General features: G+C 46.4%; 1 protein-coding gene across 1 annotated transcript in view; it reads right to left on the bottom strand.

Annotated features, from left to right (window-relative positions):
• Positions 1 to 296: 296 nt before the first annotated feature.
• Positions 297 to 24,937, bottom strand: part of CCBE1 (collagen and calcium binding EGF domains 1) — a 212,970-nt gene continuing 188,329 nt past the window's right edge. Inside the window, exons 6-11 of the mRNA XM_006892751.1 lie at positions 19,087 to 19,190; positions 7,832 to 7,952; positions 3,176 to 3,315; positions 3,044 to 3,079; positions 1,521 to 1,556; positions 297 to 530 (exon numbers count right to left, since the gene is read on the bottom strand). Coding sequence (XP_006892813.1) covers positions 297 to 530; positions 1,521 to 1,556; positions 3,044 to 3,079; positions 3,176 to 3,315; positions 7,832 to 7,952; positions 19,087 to 19,190 — 671 coding nt within the window. The remainder of the gene's footprint in view (positions 531 to 1,520; positions 1,557 to 3,043; positions 3,080 to 3,175; positions 3,316 to 7,831; positions 7,953 to 19,086; positions 19,191 to 24,937) is intronic.

Consider the following 24,937-nt stretch of genomic DNA (forward strand, 5'->3'; position numbering starts at 1 on the left):
ACTCAGGAGCTTAGATGTACTTGAAAACGTTAGAAAGCACAAGAGAAGGTTCTCTGATGACCAACCCAACTGGTTCTCAGAGACAAGCACTAATATCACTTATTCTCTCCCTCCTGTCCAAAGGAGGAAGTGCTGAAAGAAATTATGTAGAAGAGACATGGAGAGAAGTCAGGTCGAAGAGGAAGAAGATAAGATGCATCGTTTCAATGCTCCCAGTGTGTGCTTTTGTGGATGGACAACTTCAGGCGCAAGCACTCGGCTTTTCTCTCCCTTTGGCATGAAGATGCTGGGCTCTATTAAGGATACAAGTCTCCAGATGTGCCCAAGGCTCTTGTCTCTGTTCTTTTTGGGTAGTCATCTCCTGAGCCGAAGTCCATGGTCTCTGGATAGCTGGAAAACTCCTGAGGTAAAGGGAACTCTTCAGCTGAAGAGTGAGTTGGGTGCCCGAAGACCTTTTCCTGCAGCTCGGTGATGTCGTTGCGGATTTCGGCCAGTATCAGGAGCAGGAAGTCAAAAGATCCAGGCGGCCCCTGTGCACGTGGGAGAAACCAGTCAGAACTCAACAGACTCGTCCTTTTGCCTCAGCCCTTACCTCCACGGGTTAAAGCAGAGGTCAGCTGCTGGAGTCTTCCAGGTGGTCTGGAGGGGAGAGAAGCACAGTCTCCCCTGTACAAATTTACAGCCTCGGAGTTGCTATGCGTTGGAACCAATTTAATGGCAGTGGATTCGCTTTCATTTTGGTTAATCTTTATGGAACCTGACTATCACATCTTCAGAGGGGCAGATGGTGGGTTTGAACTGCTGACTTTTCAGGCAGCCACTGAGCACTTAACCACGGTGCCAACAAATTATTATAATATCTCTAAGCCCACTGGCAATGAGTAGATTCCAATACATGATGACTACAGGGTTTCTGAGGCTGTAAATCTTATTGAGGGGAGAAAATGCTCACTTCCTCCTGCAGAGTTGCTGGTGGGCTTGAACTGCTATACTTCTGGGTAGCAGCGCTGTATTAGGCAACTTGAGCTGCAGGCTGGATGCATACAGCCCAGCTACTTTCTCCTCAGAAGTTCCAGCAGCTCTGCTTATCTTTGCGTTTAATCTCATCTTAATCTTTGAGGGCAGAGCATTTGACCAGCTACGGTCATAAATAGCTGTGGCTGCTCTTCAGCACGCAGTTACATTTTCCCTTTCAAATGGTTTATGACAAACCTGGGAAACAGACTCAGGACAGGCCCCGATTTAGACTATTCAGACATTCCAACTAAAGACAGAGCATGGTAAAAGAAAAGAAAAGAAAAAAACAACAACAAACCAACAACCCAGAAAACAAATGCAAAAAGAAATCCAAACCAGCTGCAAGAGGCTTCTGGGACCCTCTGCATGACCACGGAGTGGTGCGGAGGCAATGAAGTGACGGCTGGACAGGGAGTGTTGGTTGTCAGCCCTCCCCACAGGCTCACGAGGATGCAGACTGAGAATATCCCCGCTGGGAGAGCAGGGTAAGCCGTGCTACTTACTGGAGACCCCCTGGGCCCTGGTGCTCCTCGCTCCCCCTAGAAAGGAAAGGGCAGGTTAGCTTTCTGGACCAAGTGGATGCCCCTCCAGAGTCGACTGCAGACACCCACCAGTACCACCAATCCTCCTCCTCTCATTGCCATCCAGTTTGGGACCAAATCACAGCTGACCCTCCAGTGGGTTTTCAGAGGCTGTGAATGGCACAGGAGGAGATTCCCATCTTCCTCTTGAGAAGTAGCTGAGGGATTTGAACCAGCTGCCTTTGGGATGGCATCCTAACTCCCTACCCACTAGACCACCAGAGCCCCATGAGAAAGCAGTAAGTACTTTCTATTGGAAACAAACGTAAGATTGGAGTGAGATTCATGAGATCACTTATTTCAACAGAACTGCGAGGGTCAAGTACTTCTCATTCTGATTTTCTCTGAGGCCACCTATTTTCAAACCAGATCTGACAAGAAGAATGCACACATTGTAGGAAGTATGTGGAATAGCTTAGACCCCCCTCTCGAGGAATGCAAACGGATTTCTTTACGAGGCCAGGAATGGGCAGTTCTCAGAGCGATACCCCTCATTTCCACTGCATGGAACTTCTTGTGCCCTTAACTTAAGCACAAAGGGACCAAAAGGAAAAACTAAACCAAAATACTCTGTAAAAGACACTGGCTAATGGGGAGGAAAAACCCAACCCAAACAACCTTGAGTGGTGGAAACTGTTGAGAGCTCAGTGGTTAATTGAAAAGTGGTGGACTGAGGACACCCAGAGGCATTTCAGAAGAAAGAGCTGGCGATTTCAAGCCACTGGAAATCCTACAGTCTACAGTTCTACTCTGACACGTGTGGGGCAGCAATGAGTCAGAACTGACGTGACAGCAACCGGTATTTTAATGGCTTGTTTATGCAATATTTCAGCCACAAAAGGACAAATACTGCACACCACCACTGTGACAAACTAAGACTGACATGGGAGGTGGGAGGAGAACAGGAAAAGAGTGGATAGATAATGAATAAGGTACTGAAACAGATGAGGGGCAGGGGTGCGTGAGAGGAACGTATGGCTGGGCACTGTATGCACGATAGCTAACGCTCTGTAACCAGAGGTGCATTACAAAGCGGACCGGGAGAAGGGGAAGGGATGGGGAGTGGAGGGAGAAAAATGTGCAACAGTGAATGAATGAACGAAAATCCAACCTTTCTGTAAACATTTGTTAAAATCACAATAAAACAAACAAACAAACAAACAAACAATATTGGTGTAATTTTTACAAACAAACAATATTGGTGTAATTTTTTTTTTTCACCAGGAGTGGTTTGGTGGTTGTTTTTTTCTGGCAGGTTCCATATTGAACCAATGTTCCCACAGAACCATTCTCCCACAGAACATGCTTTTTAGAATTTCTTCCCAGCCTCAGTTTAGCCACATGCAAGATGCAGGACAGCAAGTGGACTCTGGGCTTCATTTGACGGCTACACAGCTGGCAGGGACACCGTCCTCAAGCTTACAGAGACCGTGGCTGGGACTCACCTTAGAACCGTGTCTTCCTGGCGCGCCGGGAGGACCCTGTAAGAGAAAGGCGTCTGGTTTAACAGAAGGAAAAACACGTGGTGAGAACATACTCTCAATGGAGGAAAGTGGATCTCCAGGCGCAATACTGACCACAGGGCCCCTCCGGCCTTGCTTAATGTGGGACAGGTCAGGGGATGGCCCCATGGGTCCCATTGAGCCCCGTGGGCCAGGCTGTCCAGGGGGCCCTGGCATTCCTGGAAAGCCGGGGCTCCCCTTTGGTCCGGGTGAGCCTGTAAAAAAAAGAATACCTCATTAGTGTCATTGTGATGATAAGAGCTCTGGCGAACACAGAGTCCAGAAGCCCTTTCCAGTCACTTCTCTGTTTACTGTGCTCCGACTTGTCCACACAACAGGGTCAAGCTTCCTTCACCATTTCCCCCTTTTTTCATGGACTCTCTTACGTAGTTGCTGGTGAGGCTTCTAAATAGTTCCTTTTCTACAGCCTCTGCGTCCAATCAGTGACCAGTTTCTGTATGGTTTACCTCTTTTATATCTTTACTAACTTTTCCTCTTTACATTATACAGATGGAAAAATCTTGCAGAAAGTGATGGGAGGTCTGGTGGCCTAGTGGTAAGAAAGTGCACTATGATCCCACAGGCACATGGATCAAATCCATCAGCTGCTCTATGGGAGTACAATGGGCAATCTCTTCCTGTGTGACTTACTGCCTCAGAAAACCCACTGGAGGGTCAGTTATGGGTCAGTTCTGACTCAGTGGCACATAATAACAGAAACAGCCTCTGAATAGTCCTAATACCTAAAAGTTGGAAGGCTTCCTATAAAATTTGGATCCTAACTTCTTTTTAGAACCAAAAATAACCAAATTGAGAGCCATGATTCCCTCGCTGGCATGAGGGACTGGGGGCTTCCTGCACGGGCTACCCTTTGGGGTTAAGCTTGGTTCTCCTCACTCTCTATTACCCACAGCCTGTCTTCTTCACTCAGCGATGCTACCTTCCTGGTTTCTGCAGATGTGAGGTTCAACTGTTTTAGACTACTCGTTCCTTGAGGGCTTTTCTGTCAACACATTGCAGCAGAGTCCATGGCACTGACCAGGCTGCTTCATTAATGTCTTCTAAATGAATGCATGGAAGAGCCCAGGCTGACTGCTGTGCAACCGGTCCAGAGATGCCTCTTTCAAAAGCCTACAGTACTCAGTCCTTAGCCATACCTGCCCCTATTACCAACACAGCATAGTGACAAGAGGGAATAATTTCCAGGCTCCAAACAAAACAAAACAAAACAAAACAAAACAAAACAATTGAGAATACTTAAGCCGCAGTTGAAAGCAGTGGTTCACTCAAACATGTCCCATGCCACTGCTCTCAATGCTGATTCCAGGTACATCTGGAAAGTGTTTTTTTGGGCAAAGGACCAGATCCCTCCCCTAACTAAAACCTTGACATCCGGTGGCACAGGAACAGGCTGCAGATAGGATCAAACCTGCATTTACACAAGCAGTGGACTTTGGGAATCAGGATCACATCAAAGTGCCTTTCACATTTGAAACTTTAATGGTAAATGGCGCACATATGCTAGGAGAACAAGAGACCAGTGGTCAACCCCTTGTCCTGGAGACCATGAATTACAATCTGGTGCTGTTTCCTGGACTGCTGCTGCCCCTCTCTGTGATTCATCATAAGGCTCAGAATCGGATGTTAGTAAGGGATGAGAGGCAACCTGTGGCTGTCATTTGCTGCAGTTGAGGATGACTCACAGTGACCTTCTGAACCACCAATCTGAACCCTGTCCTATCCTGTGCCGTCCTCATCATCTCTGACAGACTTGAGTCTATTGAGGCAGGTACTGTGTCAATCCATCTCGTTAAGGGTCTTCCTCTCTTTTCATTGACTCTCCATCTTTTCAAGCATGATGGCTTGCAGCTTCTTTCTCCTCATTTTGAATGACTTCCAATCTGGGTCTACCTCTAATACTATATTCTTCTATTGTTCATAGCGTTTTCAGAGGGCTTATTATTTCAGAAGTCGATGGCCAACCCTATTTCCTGTTCTGTCTTAATCTGGGATGTCAGCCCAAACCCACTATGGGTGATCCTTCTGGCATTTGAAACACTAGCTTTCCGCATCACAGCAGTCCACAAGTTATCCTAGTAAAACCAACTGACAGACAAGCTCTATACTAATTAGTATTTTAGCTGTTTTAACACATTTCAGTTGAGGGCATCACAAATTGCAACACTGGAAGTCAAGAGTAGGAATAGGATTGGAGAAGAAAGTAAAGGTGGTCCTTTGCAAAAAGCTCCTCTTCAATCACTCCTTGCCAATTTCACTAAAGTAAAAATGGAACAGGCTCCACAAGGACCCTGGACAGTTCAGGTCATTTTTAGAAACCATATCGCAGAATGGGAGAGGAAAGCCAGGGAAACGTTAATGAGAAAACCAGCAAATGACTCCCTGGGCCATTCCAGAATGTCTTTGTTCTTGTGGTACGTAGACTGGCCTGGAGCTGACCTTTCTCCAGGGAAGTGAGGCAAGAATATTCTCTTAAGGAAGGGTGGACAAAACTGTGCTAGGGGATCAGTTAGTATGAAAGCCAGTCGACTTGGGGATCTTAAGAGGCCGCCTGTACGAAGCATCTTCTGGAGAAAACTCAACACGACCTGGAGAACCTCAGAGTGGACTGGAGAACAAGAGGATAAACCAAAGTGCGCATTCAATTCTTCTTCTACTCTGCATGAGACCCTGTATGCTTCATCGAAGGACACTAAGAAATGAAGATCCAAGTGAACAAGGAAAAAAGAAGTATATTTTGGGGAAATCTTTCTAGCTGATGTTCCAACTATAAAACTTTGAGCCCTTGGACCCATCCTACAAGTCTTTTATGTCCAGCTCAAAGCTCAAGTACACTGATCCCTGCAAGAAACTTCCTGAGGGTAAAGGAAACATTCTAGATTTTGACTAGGCTTATAGCTACATGGGTTATGCATATGTCAAAACTCATCAAAGGGTCACTGAAGTTTATTTTTCACAATAACCCCAAACTTGATGTATCATAAACAGGTACATTTTGCTTATATAATTATCATTCAATAAAATGGAGATAAACTTTTTGCATACTGAATTGTATCCCTCCAAAATACGTGTTGGATTCCTAACTGGTGTAGATGTGTTCCTACTGGGCTGTATACAGGGTTTTTTTTAATATACTCAGGAAGCATAGCTTTGTAAAATGTGTATTGAGTTTTATGTTTGAGATATAAAGAGAGATCAGGCACGGAGGCAAGCCAGCACACAAAGTGGAAGATAGATGTGATGCCACATGAAGACAGCCGAGGACCCGTGGAAGAGACAAGGATCTCACCCCAGAGCCAACAGAGAAAGAAAGCCTTCCCATAGGTCCAGTGCTCTGAATGCTAACAGGTAGACTTCTAAACTGTGAAAGGATAAACTGAGCGGTAAAGCCACCCACTTGTGGTATTTTTGTTATAGAAGCCCTTAGAAAGTAAGACACTACTTAATAAATATTTGTAAGGAAAAAAATTTACAAGTATAAATGAATGTTAACAAATAATATGAGGAGGAAGAAAAGAGGTCAGGAAATGAGGGCAAATTGTTAGAGCTGAGTGAAGAGTCCGAAAGGGTTCATGACAACTACTGCTCATGTAGCGACAGACGGTTATCTGACATTTCACATTATGATAATAGTGAAAAACCTCTCAGACTGTTTTGTGCATTAATTATCTGTGTCTGGCAGCATAAAACACCACCACATGAGACAGGAATAATGCTGGCTGTAATGGTTGTGACGCTGAGTGGTTTGGCAGTTAAGCAATGATGTAATTTTGTAGTCCTTAACTGATGTAGTCATCCTCCAGCATGTGAGTTGATCTGCTTTTCATAGTTTTTTTTTGCATAATGACCTTGTGTTTGACCCTGACCTTGCTGGTAAGCAAGGAGTGGGTATATACCATTATACTTTTGTATGTGTTTAAACATTTCTGGGATTACAGAAAAGTATTTTGTATTTTGTTTGTCTGTAATTTAAAGTTATCTTTGGGAATCTTATCTACTCCAAGTACAACAGTCTTTTTTTAAAAAATTTTTTGTGTGTTTAGCGTCAAATCAGATCTGACTGGTACAGGATGAGACTGCCCCTCCTTCTCCAGCAGAGCATCTGGTGGATTCGAGCTACGTACGTACCTCTGGAATTGCACTGCAGCTTCTGGCTACTAGGCCACCAGAGTTCTCTACAACAGTCTTTTTCTGTTGGTTACTATTGCTTGTCTTGGAAAAGGTGTAGCCAGAGCGCTCCTTGTGGGCAAGGATGGCAAAGCTTCATCTTTCATACATTGGGCATGTTGCTAGGAGAAGTTATTCTGTGGAAAATGCTATCATGCTTCGAAACGTGGAGGGTCAGCGAAAGAGAGGAAGACCCCCGTTTAGATGGACTAACATGGTTACTGCAGCAATGGGCTCAAGTGTATCACAGATGGTGAGAATGGCACAGGATAGGCCAGGATTCATTATCTGTTATTCACAGGGTCACTATGAGTAGTCCTTGACTTGTTGGTACCTAACAACAACAACAACACGGTTTAAAGATGTTTCACAATCTCGAGGGTCTGATTCCCGAAGATCCTCTCACCACAGGCAAGCTGGGCCCTGAAGCTCCACTCCTGCTCTCATTGACAGGAGCTACAGGACACACTCCAGCCTCCGCTAAGGTGAGCTCTTGCAAGGCTCTGCTAGCAACTCTGCCACCTTCTGTGCCCTTGTGCCACTTACCTGGGGGGCCCTGGCCTCCAGGCAGGCCAGGTGGCCCAGGAAGGTAGGTGTTCGAAGCCAGCACCTTGTCACCACTGATGTACTTGCCCAGATCAGCAGCACTATTGGGGAGCAGGGCAATCTGTGAAAAGAAAAGGAAGCTTCCATCAGGAGGGAAGGCTGCCCTGTAAGGCCGTGTGAGCTGTGTGTGGCTTGTAGACCCAGAAGATGCTTTTCATCATGATGCCCCATTATCAGACACAGAAAGAGATCAAGGGGCCCACAGGGTCCTCTTCCTAAATCCAGGTTCCTTCCAACAAATGTGACTTATAGATGGATATTTAAGTGAGTTAGTGGCAGGGCACAGGCTAGGATCTAGATTGTCTAGAGATCACAGGATCAATTATGATAATAATGAATGGAAGTGCCTGTTTTATTTGCTGTTGGAGTGTGGAGTGGCTCACGGTAGGGCAGGGTTCAGAGCTATTGCACACGGGGTCACTATGAGTTGCAGGGGACTCAACGGCCTGTAACACAGCCTCTTCGGTATGATGATGATTCATTGGCAGAATTCTCCCTTTCTGCGAGGGAGATCCAGGTTCAGGCCATGACCAGTGTACCTCACGGGCAGCTACCACTCCTTCTGCGTGTTCCTATGATGTTGAATAAGTTTCAGTGGCGCTTCTAGAATAAAGCAGACTAGGAAGAAAGCCTGGAGAGATCAGTGCCTGAAAATCAATCACGAAAACTCTATGGATCAGTGAGCCAACTCATCATCAGTCATGGGGATGTCACATGACCGGGCAGTGTCTCTCTCATTCCATTGTGACTGAGGGCGCCATGAATTGAGGCCAACACAATGGCAGTTAATAAGAACAACTGGTTTCATAATCTTAATTTATGACATAATTGCATTATGGATTAAAAACATGTATTGAGTACATACTAGGTGCTAGGCCCTGGGCTTGAACTGAAGGTGACTAGGCTAGCCAAGAGATGAGCAGTGCCTTTAACAAACTCTAAGTCTTGAGTAGTAGCATTGGAGAGTACGGACTGTCCCATGGACTGCCGAAAGAATAAATAAATAGGTCTTGGGAAAAGAGCAGTTAGGATGCTCCTCAGAGGTAAAGATGGTTGGTTAAGTGCCGTCGAGTCGCAGGCAACTAATAGTGACCCTATGAAGGAGAGTCCTCGACGCTTGGGTGTCTGTCATCCTCTCCAGGTTCATAGGGTTTTCGGAGGCAAGCTGTTATAGAAGTGGATGCTGCTCCTGCTTCCAAGCTTGTTTTAATCAGAGAGTTTCACCAAACACTGTCCGCATTGGGTGACCAACCATTAACGCATTTGACACATCAGTGTCATAGTGTTCAGCCTCATGGCAACCACAAGTTACCTCTGTACAGCAAGTGGACACACCAGGGCTATATGACCTAGAGGATTGTTTGAACAAAAACAATGAAAGACAGGCCTGAGGGCTGCAGATTAAAAGTCACCCACCTTGGACATGTTGTTAGGAGAGGTTATTCCTTGGAGAGGGACATCAAGCTTGGAAAGGGGGAGGGTCAGTGAAAGACAGGAAGACCCTGAACCAGCTGGACTGACACAGTGACTGCAGCAATAGGCTCAAGTGTATCAGAGATGATGAGGACGGCACACGATACGGCAGAGTTCAGGTCCATTGTTCACAGAGTCACTACAAATTGTTCTTGACTTGAAGACACCTAACAACAACAGCAACAACAACAACAACAACAAGAAGTTCTTGGGAACCAAGACCAAAAGTATTTTATAGTTCAGTTGCCACTTTCCCAGGATAACTAGAAAACAGTCACTGGTATTTTTAAAATATGCCCACAGATTTTTCACATTCCTCCCTTTAATGGGTAGAAGCTAACTTCTCACCCCTTGAGTGTGGGCTGTACTTAGTACTTACTTCTGGCAGATAGAATCTGATAGTAGTGACAGTCTGTGCCTTCTGAGACTGGGTCATGAAAGGCATCATGGCTTCCCTCGCTCTCACGGATCGCTCATTCTAAGGGAAGTCAATGGATCATATGAAAGAATGAGCTTCAATTTTCTTGGAATCTTTGTAAATCTGTGAGACTTTCATTAAGAACTGAATGCACCAACCTCCTTCTATTCATTGGTAGATGCACCAATCTCCCTTTATTCACTGGTAGAGGGAACAAGAGTACCCCCTTTTCAGGGCTGAGATGAGGGCTTGGACTTGTAACCCTCCACGGTAGAGACCCACGCTGACTCCCAGTCTGTGCATCCCATGCTCAGGTATCATCCCAGGAAAGCTGGGACACTGAACAGGTTTCAGAAATGCCCTCAGACTACGATGGACCAGGAAGAAAGGCTTGATAATCCACTTGCAAATATTAGTCCCACATCCCTTCTCATTCCCAGTGATCTGATGTGCGAGTCTTCAGTGGTTGGTGCAGGCTGGGCAACACTTTGTTCTGTTGACCATGAGGTCTCTGTGAGTCAGAGGCTGACTGGACAGTAGCTACCAATACCAACAGCATGGCTGGGAGAATAAATTAGGTGATGATTTTATGTGCCCACCAAGTCCTGGAATGTACCAAGTGCTTGACCCGTCATAGTCTTACTTCCAAGAAGTTAATTCAGAAGTACAAATGCAAGTGAGGTAGGGCACATTTCTCTTAGTTTCACGTTTGTTCATTTTTCTTTAATTGCAGTTTGGTGAACAAAGTTTACAGAGTGACTTAGTTTTTCATTCAACAATTTATACATTCTGTAGTGACATTTATTGGTTGTGATCCCCTCAGTATAACAGCCTCCTTCCCGCTTCCTCCATGGGCTCCTCGTTTCCATTTGTCCTTCTTTCTGGTCCCTTACTGTTTCTGAGCCTTGTTTTGGGGCAAAATACTGCATTACTAGTCTTCTATGTCTGTCTGTACTGAGGAGCACATATCTCTCCGGTGTTATTAACTTTATAGTCTTCTTGTGTGGTTGAAAGTTGATCCTGGGGGTGAGCTGTGTCCCAGGCTTGGGGGGTGGAGGTCCAAAGTCGCTTTCATACAAAGAAGTCTGATTTTTTTATGGTTTTTAATTTTTGTCTTATGCATTTCTTTTTTTCCTCTCTGCCTAGGACATTTTAGAGTGATCTTGCTCAGAGTTGCTGGTAGTGAGAGCTGGGCACCATTCTGGTTCTTCTGATCTCAGGGTTTTAGAGGCACAGGCGAGGGGCTGCACAGTCCACAGTTCTTTGGAGTAACTGTTTGAAAGGACAAGTTTCTGAGCATCAGAGGACTTGCACTGAATCCTGGAGCCCTGAAGAAACCAGGTGTCACAGTTGTCTTTGGTCCCCCCTCCTCTAGACACAGTCCTACTTGGGGTCCTGGAGACTGAGTGTAGAGTAGGCTGAGATAGGGGAATGGGTGCTTGGAAGACAGTACTCTTACCCTGCAATTTCTGGAGGTGCTAAACCCATGTGTGAACTCAAGCTTTAGAGAGAAGTGCTTCTTATAAAGAGGTACCCTGGGGATTTTCAATGCCAGCACAGAGCCGCCAAGTTAAAACTCATACATGACACTTCCTGGGGTCTCCATTCACTCAGGATCACAACTTTTGGGAGGAAGAAACAAACAACTGGATGCTGAATGGAACAACGAATGCATTTCTTCACTTTCTAGTACGTGAAACACATTTATTATCTCTTGTTTGCTTCCTTAAGAATTTGCTTCTTTCCCCAAAGACTCCAGACTCCGGGGGAGTTCTGATGCAGCTGGGTGACATGTTCCATCAAGGATGCTATGCAAAGGACCTAGAGATTTTCACGGCCTGCACGTGTTTTTACTATAGAAACAACTGTAAATCAGAGATTAGGAACAACTTGACTTGATGGTAATGGAGCAAAGGATGATTAGGAGTTCTCAACTCTCCAAGTCATAGGCTAGAAGGAAGTTTGTAGGGTATACAAACTCATCACAGAACTACAGCCAAGATATAAGGCTGTAAACGCCCACAGGTAGGCCTGGGAGAGCTTTGCTGCCAAGAGCACGCTCTCTGGGGGCAGAGCTTGGGTCTCCTGCACTCGTGTCTGTTTCTGAATATGAAGATTTGATAATGACTGCTTTCAGCACTTGCGTTATGAAACATGATTCTGATGGATCTCCCTGACAACCACCCTCTTCTCCTGCTGGGTGGCTGCTGCGCTTGGGGCACTCTCGCTCCAGTTTTATGAGCTGATGGCTTGTTTTAGTCACGGAGACAGATATTGTTGCCAGAAGAAGAAATCTAATCTTAATAAAAAGTGAGTATCGTGATCATATGTGGTTTGCATTCTGGCAAACAACTTTTACTCACTCAATACATCTTTTGAGAATATAAATTAGTTTGACTTTTTTGCAAGGTGACTGACCCAGTGCTGTAGCCCACTGACCTTTAATAGAGACATTTTTTTCCTCTGTAATATAAACACGAGGTAATGTTAAAAACCCCTCTTGGGGTGTCCTTGCATCTGGCTGAAGAGGATGTTGAGCTAGAAGACTGATTCATGGGCTTCCTTTTGTGCTCAATGAGAATGTGCTGAGAGTCCTGGGACAGGCGATTTTACTTCTCCTCCAGCTCTCTGAGAGGACTCTGGTAGCCTAGGGGTAAGGTGTGCTGACAACTCAAACACACGTGTTTTGAACTCAACATTTGTTCCATGGGAGAAAGATGGGCTATTTCCTCTCTTGCGATTGACTGTCTCTGAAAAACCACTGAAGGGTCAGCTGTGAGTCAGTTCTGACTTGACGACACACAATAAGACCCAACTCCCTTAAATATTCTGACAGCACACAAGACTCAAACATTCTGTTTGAGCCTGGAATTGATTCTGGTTTGAAATTATCTCAAGTGATGTTTCCCCCCTTGGAATTTCAAGTCTATTGGAATCAGGTCAGGAGGGAAGGCCCAGAGAGCCAACTAGACTTCAGCATTGTTTTCCAGAGAGTTCTAGCATCTTCAGTACTTCTGAGAATGCATCCCAGAAAGCGCAGGGGCTCCAGGATTTTGTTGTCAGGCACCATTGAGTTAGTTCTGACTTTAAGACACCCTGTGTACAACAGAACAGAACAGAACATGACCCCATGCCGTCCTCACAGTCTCTGTGGTACTCGAGCCCACTGCTGTAGTCACTATGCCAGACCATTGTGTTGAGGTCTTCTCTGCTCTCCCACTTTACCAAGCACGATGATTCTCCAGGGCCTGACCCCTTCTGATGACATGTCCAGGGCAGGTGAGAAGAAGTGTCTTCATCCTTGCTTCTAACGAGCATTCTGCTTACACTTCTTTCAAGACAGATTCGTCTGTTCTTCTGGTAATTCATGGAATGTTCAATATTCTTGGCCAACCCCAGAATTCAAAGGCATCAATTCATCTCTAGACTTTCTTATTCATGCTCCAGCTTTTGCATGCACATGAGGCAACTGAAAACACCACGTCTTGGGCAGGTGTGCCTTTCCCTCAAAGTGGTTAAGGAGCACTTTAGGTGGCACTATTTGGGCAAAGAGCGCATAACAGGCCCCTGAGTGAAGAATTCTGATCACCCTCTGTCTCCCAGATACGTGCTTTTTCTCCAGGACATAAGAAGACCTGGTGTTCCCTGAGAGAGGTAAAGAACAATGGCGTTATACCAGGGGTGCCATGGGTTCAGGCCCTCTGTCCAGTTCCAGTGAGGACCCAGCAGGAGTGATCAGAAGGATTAAAGATGTGTATTTTGAAAGTTAGTTCTTTAAAAAAAAAATTCAGGCTTTTTTAAAAAAAATTAATTTATTTTATTATTTTTTGTGTGTGCTGTCAAATCAGACCCGACTGGTATAGGAGTGATTATCGCCCCTTTCTCCAGCAGAGCATCTGGTGGATTCAAACCACCTCTGGGATTGCAGTGCAGCTTCTTGCCACTAGGCCATCAGAGCTCCCTTAAAGTCAGTTATATACAAGTTCAGGGCAGGGTTCACAGTTCAGAGTCAGAATCAGGGCCTGGCTGTGCTCTTGGTCATCTAAAACAATGCTCGTGCCTGGGAAAGCAATAGACTCCACCCTGCTAAGGCCTGCCCTTTGGGGAAGGAGAATAAGCCAGTGGGTGAAGGAACCTGACCATCAAATCTACCCCATGAAGCAAAGGGAATCCCAACTAGAGGCCATGGCAGCCTCAACTTCATCAGCCCTGGAGCTTGGCCTGACTTTATTATCTGCTTCCAACAGACAAATTGCAATGAGGATTCCACATGTGGTTTGGCATTAGAGAGTTTTATGTTAATTCATAATTTCATTATCCATTAATATTCATTATTCATGTTTATACAATGAAAAAGGAAGACGGAAGAACTGATGCCTCTGAATGATGGTGTTGATGATGACTATTGACTATACCCTGGCTTCCGGAAGAATGAGTAAAGCTATCTTGAAAGAGGTTCGATCAAGATGCTTCTTAGGAGCCAGGACAGTGAGATTTCATCCTGTCTTTTAGCCTTGTTATCAGTGAGACCAATCACATGAGAAGGATATCATCCGTGGTAAAGTTGAAGTCCAGAATAAGACAATGCTTGATCATGTGTCTTCCTCATAATCCTAGCTATGTTCAATCCCCTGAGTCAATCTATCACATTGAAGGGCTTGATTTTCTTTTTTTTTTTGTTGCCAACTCTCTATTGTACCACTCATGATGTCCCTCTCCAGTAACTTATATTTCCTGATAATATGTCTAAAATATATGAAACAGAATCTTGCCAGCATCACTTCTAAGGAGCATTCTGGTTGTACTTTCTCTGAAACACATTTGCTGTCTTCTGTCAGTCCACAGTACACACTCTAATCTTCACCAGCACTAACAATTCCAAAGAGTCAATTCTTTTTTTTTTTACTGGGAAAAACATATTGGGGGTATAAGGAGGTGAGGTTTGGGGGCAGAAGGGTGAGGATGGGCCAGGATGCAGTTGCAGAGCTGCACAGTTTGGTCGGTGGGGGGAGCAGGTGAAGGAAATGATGAGGGTCCAGTGGGGACCAGATGCTACAGAGGAATGACAAGCATTTTCCAATGGTAATTAAACCAACTGTCTTATTGATTTGGGAATTGGATGCCGACTCTCTGGCTTCTTCATGCTGAACAGGGGGGTAGATGTAAAGGGGGGAAGGGAGGACGCTTTATCTCCTTACTGGTGGTCTTGGGTTAAAGCTGCTTGCCTTCTTGCTCTGTTAGAAGATATTTTCCTGTCATTTTCTCCCCTCTGGACTGCAAAGTGTTTTCCCAGGTGGGTCCAGTGGGGATGGCTGGTTGAACCCAGAGGCTCCATTCTCCTTTGCTTCCTTAGCTGTCAGTTGTATTTCCTTTTTGTCACTGGCGGAGTCAATTCTTTTACGGTCTTCCTTATTCACTGTCTAGCTTTCACATGCATAAGCGGTAACTGAAAAGATCATGACTTGGGTTCTTGTTAGGTGCTGTTGAGTTGAGTCTGACTCACAGCAACTTTATGAACAGCCAGCCTGAACCCTGCTCTATCCTGTGCCATCCTCATCATCTCGGACACATGAGAGCCCGTTGCTCAAGTCATCATGTCAACCTATTTCACTGGAGGTCTTCTTCTCCTCTCTGACCCTCCATCTTTCCAAGCAAGATGTACATCTCCAAGGAATAGCCTTGTCCAAATAGCTACAAGTCCAAAGTACCAAAGATGAAAACTGGGTTAGGAGTACCTTAATCCTCACAGGGCACCTTGGCTTTTTTTTAACACTAAAAGGGTCTTTTGTGACAGATTTGCCCAATGAAATATGTTTGATTCCTTGATTACTGCTTGCACAGGTGGTGAAGGTGAACTCGAGTAAAATGAAATGTGCTGAATTGCTGAAGCATCTGGGATATTTAGCTTCAATATTCTTTCTGTGTGATGAACTCAACTGCCTTTGAAAACCAGCTGAAAGGTCAGCTATGGGTCAATTCTGACTCGACAGTACACAACAACAACAACAACATTCCTACAGAACGGAGCTCCAGTGGCTTAGTGGTAAAGCATTGCACTGGCAACTCAAAGGTACTTGGTTCAAATCCACCAGGTGCTCTGCAGGAGCAAGTCCTGTGCAAATAACTGCCTCTGAAAACCTGCTGGAGGGTCAGCCATGGGTCAGTTCTGACTATATGGTACACAACAACAATTTCAAAAGAAGAGGAAATTTAGTGGGGCAGTGTTTTAAGTACCTGGTTTCTGGCTGCAAGGTCACCTGTTTGAATCCATCAGCTGCTCCTCAGGAGAAGGATGTCCCAATCTGCTCTGTAAAGATTCACAAGCCTGGAACCCCTACGGGACAGCTCTACCGTCTCACAAAGTCAGAATCTACCTGACAGCACCTACCTGTCGTTTGTCCTACAGACATCTTGGTTGCATAGAACTTTTCTATAGCTCTTGGATCAACTACCCCAGGAATGAAACCGAGGGTAGCGCATTTCTTGAGATCTACTGACTCTACCACAGCATAATCCTTTAACCTATTCAACACAGTCTTCCTCCTTCTAAAAACACTTTCTCAGGCATGTGCAACCAATGAATTAATGCCCCAGCTTGTGAGAGCTGTGTGTGATATGTTTATTTACAGCTCTGGGTTTACACTCTCAAACCCATGTAGCTTTCTGCCTGGTCTCCTTGCGAGATACCAAGTTCTTTCAACTTTGATTCACGCTTTTCTCACAAGCAGGCACTGAAGATCCACACGCCACTGGGAATACTGACCAAAGGCTCACCAGCAACGTGCAAGAGGCCAGTAAGATCATTCATCTTTCCTGCCTGGACTGATGGCCGCTTTAACTGGTAGCTGTGGTTCTCATTAAGGGGCTGGCTCCGTGTTTGTTGAACATGGAAAAGCGATCAGGTCTCAAGTATGCCCTTTTGCTCCTTAGATGCCAAAGTGAAACAGACAGCACAGCCCTCTTTGATGTGCTAAGAGCTTAGAGTGGAAGCAATTAAATAAACAAACCAGCACGTTTATGTTTCAACAGCATCAGGGAAAATTCCCGAGTCACTGACAAACCAGTGAAATGTGCGCTGTGACCTGAGGTAAATCCTGTGCACCTGGAGCCTCCTCGGGCCTGTCTTTCATTGTTTTTGTTCAAATATTCAAATATTCCTCTAGGTCGTGTAGCCCTGGTGTGTCCACTTGCTGCAAAGCAGTCACTTGTGCTTGCTGTGAGGCTGAACACTGTGACACTGATGTGTCAAGTGCGTTAATGGTTGGTTACCCAATGCGGAGAGTGTGGGCTGGAGCTCCCCGATTAAAACAAGCTTGGAAGGAGGAGTGGCATCCACTTCCATAATAGCTTGCTTCCGGAAACCCTATGAACCTGGAGAGAGGATGAAAGGCACCCAAGTGTTGAGGACGCTCCTTCATAGGGTCACTACGAGTCACCTGCAACTCGATGGCACTTAACAACAACAACAACATACTGGATCCTGGGCAGCTGCCCTGCGCTGGTCCCCGGGCCCATGCTGGGACACTCTCAGCACAATGATGTGACCGGAGGCCCGTAATCTGCCAGATGTGGGTGGATGCCTGGCATGAAGTGAGTCAGGCTCACCATCTGCAAACACGGCACCAAAACAGCTGCGTTGTAAACTGTCGGCTGCGGTGCATCCTAACAAGAGCCTTTAAAAAGGATTTTGTCTTTGCATGCGCCTCGCATGCAAACACCGGCTCAGAACTGCCTCCGCCAGCTGTTCCAGCGTCAGCTCAGCACCGGGAGTTGGGGCCCAGACAAAGCCCACACCATGACTGAGTTTTTGAAGTGAAGCAATAGCTGCTGCAGAGATCCAGCAGAGGGAAGTTTATAGAGAGGATGTTCTCCATGGACTGAAACAGATTATGATCACTTAAGTCAGCCCCAGGGCTGCGTGTCTGCACGCTCGCTTTACAATCAATCACAAAAGTCACAGCCTGTTCTCTGTAGGCCTGTCACCTGACCTCTCCTGGCTGCCCACTTTAATACAGGCATTCCCCTTTTTATGGCATTTTGCTTTTTAACACATTTATTGCATTTTTTAAAAAACAAATTGAAAGTTTGTGGCAATGCAGCCCTGCGTCAAGGAAACCCTCTGGGGCCATTTTTTGAGCAGCTTACGTACTGTCTGTGCCACATTTTCTCACACTATTTCACTTTCCCCTCCACAGTGCTGTTATATATGTAATAGACTAAAAAAAATCCAAACATCAACAAAAACCAAAGAAAATGATAAAAAATCTTCAAACCACTCCACAGCCGTGTTGTGGATTTCTGACCCACAGAAAACCTGGTCTTCCAGGTTCTAGGTATTTCTGGAAGAGATTGTCCATCATTCTGCTGTGGAGTGGATGCTGGGCTTGAACTGCTAAGCTTTCAGGTACCAACCCCACACCACCAACCAATCAGTCAACTCACTGCCAACTCATTGGCTTATTGGCATCAGAGTCAATCCACAGCCGAGCTGACAGCAGGTTTTAGAGGCCGTAAATCACACAGGAGGAGACTGTCGATCTCTCCTCTGCAGCAGGTTCAAACCACCTGCCTTTGGGATGGCAGTGTAACTCCTTATCCACTAGTCCACTAGAACTCTAGCACATTACCAGGGCTTCTTAACAGACTATAGATAGTAGTGTGCACCTGCGACTTTTACAGGCACTGGGAAACAAAATAATGGCCATGACTCACGTATTGTGACACTGGCTCTCTTGGGGTGTTGGGGAAAGGAGCCTGCAGTATTTAGGGGTCCACCCACACCCACCTAGTCAACACATGGGGTTGTCATGAACAGGGGCTGCCTGGATGAAAGCTCAAAACGCCAGGCGATTGCCCGGGAGTGTGGGCAGTGCAACCAGCCTGCGGTTGGCTGGTGACCTAAAGGTGAGGGGGTGAAACCCACTCAGCTGTTCTGTGTAACAAAGACCAGATAACTGGGTTCTGTGAAGATAGACAACCTGTGGAGCAGTTTATGATAACAGGGGGTTATCACAGGTGAGGAGACTCAGGGTACCCAGCAATCACCCCTTCTCTGCCTTGGTTGTGTGTTTGGCCCTTTAAGCCATCAGTGCCAAGGGTGGTGGGTATCACAGCCCAGGGTCAAGTTTAGTCAGACCCAACATTCCAAGGGAATCTCCCATGTGGGTACCAATTGGACACTTCTCCTGTCAATTCCTCCTCATCTAGTGAGGCCAGAGCCTACTGCGGTCTTCCACTTGCCAGGAGACCCTCATCGACTGGACCCTAATACCTCCCCTCTCCCCAGTCCCTGGTGGGCACCCACCTTCTGCTTCAGCTGCAGCACCGTCTGCTTCATGTGGTGGAACTCTTTGCAGGAGGCACAGCACGTCTGGGTCTGCGCTGCATTCTCCGCTTGCTCGTTGGGCCCTGCAAAGGGAGGTGCCTCAGCAAGGGCGGGGCATGGGTCACGCGGGTGATCTGGGGTAGGGTGGGGGTGGGGCAGGGGGCATGTGCCATCCCGAGTCACTCGAGTCACTCTGACTCGGGCACGCTGCGCTGAGGGAGGAAGGAGGAGGAGGGGCTGCCCCAATGGGACACTGCCCGCCCAGCGCTTCCTCTCTCAGGAGTGCATGTGGCACATGGTTAAAGTGCTTGACTGCTAACCACAAGGTCGCTGGTTTGAACTCAGGTACAGCTTTCTGGCAGACATGCAGGGAAGCCTCTGCCCCTAAGACTGACAGCCTAGGAAAGCCCACGGGGGCAGTTCTCCTGTGTCTGACAGGGGGCTATGAGCTGGGATGGATCCACCAGCGGGGGGTTTGGTTCCTCCCGTGGTCTCCCCAACACTCCACTGTGACATGGAGAAGTGCCTGGGGCTCTGTCTCAGTCCTTCCCAGGAGACAGGTCCCCCCAAAATCAGACTGGGTTAATGCTCCCCTCCAAGGCCCTGGTGGTGCTGTGGGTTAAGCATTGGTCAGATGAAGCACTGGAAAGGCCAGTAGTTTGAGCCCATTGGCCACTAGCTCTAAGGAAACTCTGGTGGCTTACTGGGCAGGGGGTTGTGCTGGGAACTGGAAGGTGCACAGTTCAAATCTATTAGCTGCTCCAAGGAGAAAGATGAGCAGTCTCCTCTTGCGGGACTTACAGCCTCTGGAAACTCGATGGAGGGTCAGCTATGCCTCATTTCCAACTCAACGGCACACAACAATGATCTAAGGAGAGGAGTGAGGAGTCAAGTGAATAACACACGGTGCTGCTGTATATCGTAGTCAGGACTGACCCACAGCTGACTCTCCGGTGGGTTGCCAGAGGCAATGAATTGCACAGAAGGAGATTGCCCATCCTTCTCTCACAGAGCAGGCGGTGGCCTCGAACCACGTGCCTTTAGGATTGCAGTGCAGCTTTTTGCCACTAGGCCACCGGAAGGAGCCCCGGGGACACAGTGGTTAGAGCTTGGCTGCTAAATGAAGTGTTGGCGGTTGGTTAGAATCCTCCAGATATTCTGCAGAGGAAAGACATTTGCTCCTAGGAAGATTAAAACCAAACAAAACCCCAAAGCTGCTGCTCTTGGTCCCACCCCACAGCATCCCCACTGGGTGGAGCAGATGCCCAGCAGGTCCCCAAGGCTGTGAGCTTTACAAGAGCAGCTGGATAACTCTGACCTGCACAGGTTTTGGATAGTCGTCAAGCACTTAACCACGGCACCACCAGGATGACTCTTTCATGGCAGAGACTCATAGCTGTGACTGTGTGCACTGGGTTTAACCACCATGGGATCTCTCTACAGCCCAATGTGGGTCCAACCATCGTGGTATGCCATGTTTTTGATGTTGCTGTATGTCACTGAGTTGGAACCGACCCGCAGCTGACCCTCCAGCAGGTTTTCAGAGCAAACAACACGGGAAGAGACTGCCTGTCTTTCTCCAGTGGAGGACCTAGTGGATTCTGACAGTGTGCCCTTGGGATTGCAGCATAGCTTCTTACACCAGGCCATCAGAACTCAACTTCCCATGCTACAGTGTTGTTATGTGCCATCGAGACACAAGCCTGTGAACAATGGGTCTGAACCTTGCCCTAGTTCTGAGGCAATCTCTGTCCCAGTGCCACAGTGACTGCATCAATCCATTTCATCCAGGGTCGTCTTCTCCTGTATGGACCCTCTAACCTTCCAAACCTGATGTCCTTCTCCAAGGACTGGTCCCTCCTGGCAACATGCCCAAAGTATGTGAGATGAGAGTTTCAAAATCCTTGTCTCCAAGAAACAACCTCATTTTACCCTCTCCAGGACAGACCTGTTTGTTCTCTTGGTAGCCTCATGGTATATTAAATACTCTTCTCCACAACTTAAAGGCATCTATTCTTCTTCTGTTATCCTTGGTCATTATCTAGTTCTCAGATGCATAACAAGCACCTGAGAAGTTCACGGCCTGGATCAGGATCTAGATTATCCCTGTTGCTCTTCAGCACTCTGAAGAGGTCCTTGGCAGCAGACTTTCTGAAAGCAACTCATCTTTTAATTTCCTGACCTGCTGATGCCAAGAGTGTTGACTGTGGATCTGAACAAGCTAAAATGGTTAATAACCTCATTTTTTCCCCTCCATCTATCACAATGCTGTCAGTTGGCCCAGTGGTAAGAATCTTTTTCTTGATGTTGAGATGCAATCCATATTGAAGACTGTAGTCCTTGACTTTCTGCAGCTAACACTTCAAGTCCTCCTCAATTTCAGTGAGCAAGGTTGTGTCATTTGCATAGCACAGGTTATTGATGAGTTTTCCACCAATCCTGATGTCACTTTCTTTTTTCATGAAGTCCAGCTTCCCAAATGATCTGTTCCACACAGAAATTGAAAAGGTATGGAGAAAGGATGCATTCCTGACACATTTCTTTCCTGAGTTTGAAACATGAAGTGTTCCTTTGCTCCATTCATACAACAGCTTCCTGGTCTAGGTATAAGTTTCTCATGAGTACAACCAAGTGCCCTGGGATGCCCATTCTCCTCAATGTTAGTCACAATCTGTTGTGACCCACACAGTTTTTTTATCCATACATAACCTTGAACAGTTGATAAAATACAAACAGACATCCTTCTTGGCTGCTTTCAACTAGAACCCATCTGACATGGGTGATGTTATCCCTGTGCCATGGCCTCTTCTAAACCCAGCTTGTATTTCTGGATGTTCTCTATTGATTTCATTTTTGGATAATCTTCAGCAAGATTTTGCTTGCATACGATATTAATAATATTTTTCAATAGTTTCCACACTCTTTTGTGTCATATTTTCTGGGAATGGGAGTAAGTATGGATCTAGGTATACCTATATTAATTTAGAAATCAGGATAGATATTCCTGATTTTATGTTTTCTGGCCTTCAGTTAATGGTAAGAAGCTGTGCTGCAATTCCAAAGGCACGTGGTCTGAATCCACCACAGGAGAAGGAGGGGCAATCTCCTTCTGTGTAATTTACTGCCTCTGAAAGCCCACAGCTATGTGTCGGTTCCGACTCAATGGCAAAAACCCCAACTTGTTTTTTTGGAGCATTTTGATCCAATCCGTACAGATTTCCAAAGTGCAATATTATGATTAACCACCAGGGGGCATGGGGCTCTAATTTTACTGACCCCCACGGGCTGTAAATTGTTTAAAAATTAGGAATATGACTTCTGTGATATGAGTGATATAAAATACATCCTAAAAACCTAGAGACTATCTACCCCCAGCATGTTTCACACGGGCACTGTTACATATATAGAGACTGTGTTTGATTTTAGAAATTGATTGCAGACCTGATCTCTGCTTCTTGACCCTGCTTACAGTCATTTGGGGATCATTTAGTGAGTCTCCAGGTAGTCTAAACACTTAGGCACTCAGCTTTTAACCAAACAGTTGGCAGTTCGAACCCACCTCCTCCCTGAGATGCCTTGGGAGAAAAGCCTGGTGACCTGTTTCAGAAGGTTTACAACCATGAAAACCCCACAAATCACAGTTTTGCTTGATTTGGTATCATGGCAATATGCTTGGGGGCGGAGGACTGCTAACCTTTTGTGGACTACAGGATTAGTGGGAAACTGGAATCCCACTTCCGGTTTGCACTGCCATCTGCTGGGGACGGGGGTTGTTGTTAGGTGACATTGAGTCAACTGCAACTCACAGCAACCCTATGAAAAGCAGATCAAAACACTGATCTGTCCTGTGCCCTTCACATGGTCCCTTCAGTGCTCAACCTCATCGCTGCAGTCATGGTGCCAGTCCTATTCCTTTAGAGTTTTCCTCTCTCTCACTGACCCTCTATGTTCCCCGCCATGCTGTCTTTTCCATGGACTGATCCCTCCTGATACATGTTCCATGTATGGACAGATTCTCTCCATCCTCGCCTGTAACAAGCACCCTGATTGAACTTCCTCCAGGACAGATTTGTTCATTCCTCTGACAGGCCACGGTATGTTCAACTCTTGGCCAACATCTCAATTCAAAGGTCTTCTCTATTTACTGCTCAACTTCCACATGTAAATGAGGCATCATGGCTTGGATCAGCCATACCTAAGACTTTAAACTCACATCTTTGCTCTTTAGGGCTATAGAGAGGTCCTTGACAGAGGATTTTCCCAAGGCAACACAACTTATGATTTCTTTACTGCTGGTACCAAGGGTGTTGATGGTGGGTCCAAGTCAAATTAAACTGTTGATAATTTTAATCTTTTCTCTGGATGTCTTGATGTTGCATATTGGTCCAGTTGTGAAACAGAAGGGAATATTTGTCTTAGTGATTGTACAAGGAATCCTGTGTAACTTCAAAAATGCATACATATGGGCCTCATGCCAACTACTCCAGCTCCAGAGGCCACTGATTGTCTCAAAGTTCTTATTCTGCCAAAAAAAATCATTTTATTCAAGATACGTTCCATTAGTAAAAACATGCGACAAAACCTTCCAAGCAGAAAATTGTTCGGTCTTAAAAGAGTTAAACAGCCTGGTGGTGATTTCAACTGGCATAATTTGGTGTTTGCATTCCAGCCGGTCCCAAGGTTGAGCTCCACTGATCCTGGAGCTTGAGGTGCTTGAAGGTGACATGAAACACCTGTCCTTCAGCACTGTGACCTCTACTGAGTCATGCTGGAGGTCCTGGCCACTTTATCACGAAATCAGCAAAGGCTGAAAAATAGAGACTGGCCAGCTTCAGAGCCGGCATTGCCTTAACTCGTCTCTCCATCAGCCTGCAGACTCCCTGGGGTGCAGCACTGGCTCCAGTTTCACGCTTTCAAGGAGTAAATCAAAGTGCCTGAACACGCTCCTCTCTCTCACCTCTTAGCCAGACAGCTGAGGTCACTGAGCCCGAGTGTGGACGGCAGCCTTCCTGCCGCTGGGCGGTACTGGGGCCAGGAGCCTGCTGCGTCCTGCATGGCCCTGGGTGGACTGTAGCTGGGTCCGATTTTTACAGTCCCTCGACTGTGACATTGCAGACGCTGGACAATGCAAAGCACAATACACACAGAAAGAGGGCGAGGCAGGCATGGCTTGCATGTGGTTATGCTCACTAATCATTAGATTTTCATTTTGAAAAAGGACCTCGGTCAAACAGCAGTCTTTTGATTAGTCCAGGGCAGACGGAAGCACTTAGCTGCCTCTGATGCTCTGAAGGCGGCTGAGCCCTAACTTTACCTGCTCCGGAGATGAACGTTAGGGTGACCTTGTTATGCATCTTTTTGCTATTGTACACTCTACTTATACATGTAGGAGCTAAGGGTGATGCTTGGCCCTCACCTGGATGAAGGATGAAGAGAGGAGACTGCCCCATGGGGCTGGGCGGGGACTTGGGGTGCTTCTGTGCAAACAGGCCAATTCTCTAAAAAGCCTGGAGAGGACGAAGGGGTCCTGCCAAGTCTATCCAGTCCAAGCCTCTTGTCCACAGATGAGGAAACTGAGGCTGGCCAACACAGCAGGCTCCGGTGACCAGCTCGTCTTTCCAAGTCAAGGCCACTTCCGAGGCGGCTCAGCTGTCAGGCGACACTTGCTTTTTCCATAAGAGCCATCCAAGCCGGCCACACTTCGCAGTGACGTCATCACTCCAGCTACCCACCTGTAACATTCCCTGCCTACAAAATGCCTGCCTTTCCTTGTATTTGTAATAAGGAATGTGAATTATTATGACGTGCCATCAGGTTGGTCCCGACCCTC

This window comes from Elephantulus edwardii, unplaced genomic scaffold (genome assembly GCF_000299155.1).
Source record: "Elephantulus edwardii isolate Elephantulus edwardi_28Jun2011 unplaced genomic scaffold, EleEdw1.0 scaffold00118, whole genome shotgun sequence".
Classification (NCBI taxonomy): domain Eukaryota; kingdom Metazoa; phylum Chordata; class Mammalia; order Macroscelidea; family Macroscelididae; genus Elephantulus; species Elephantulus edwardii.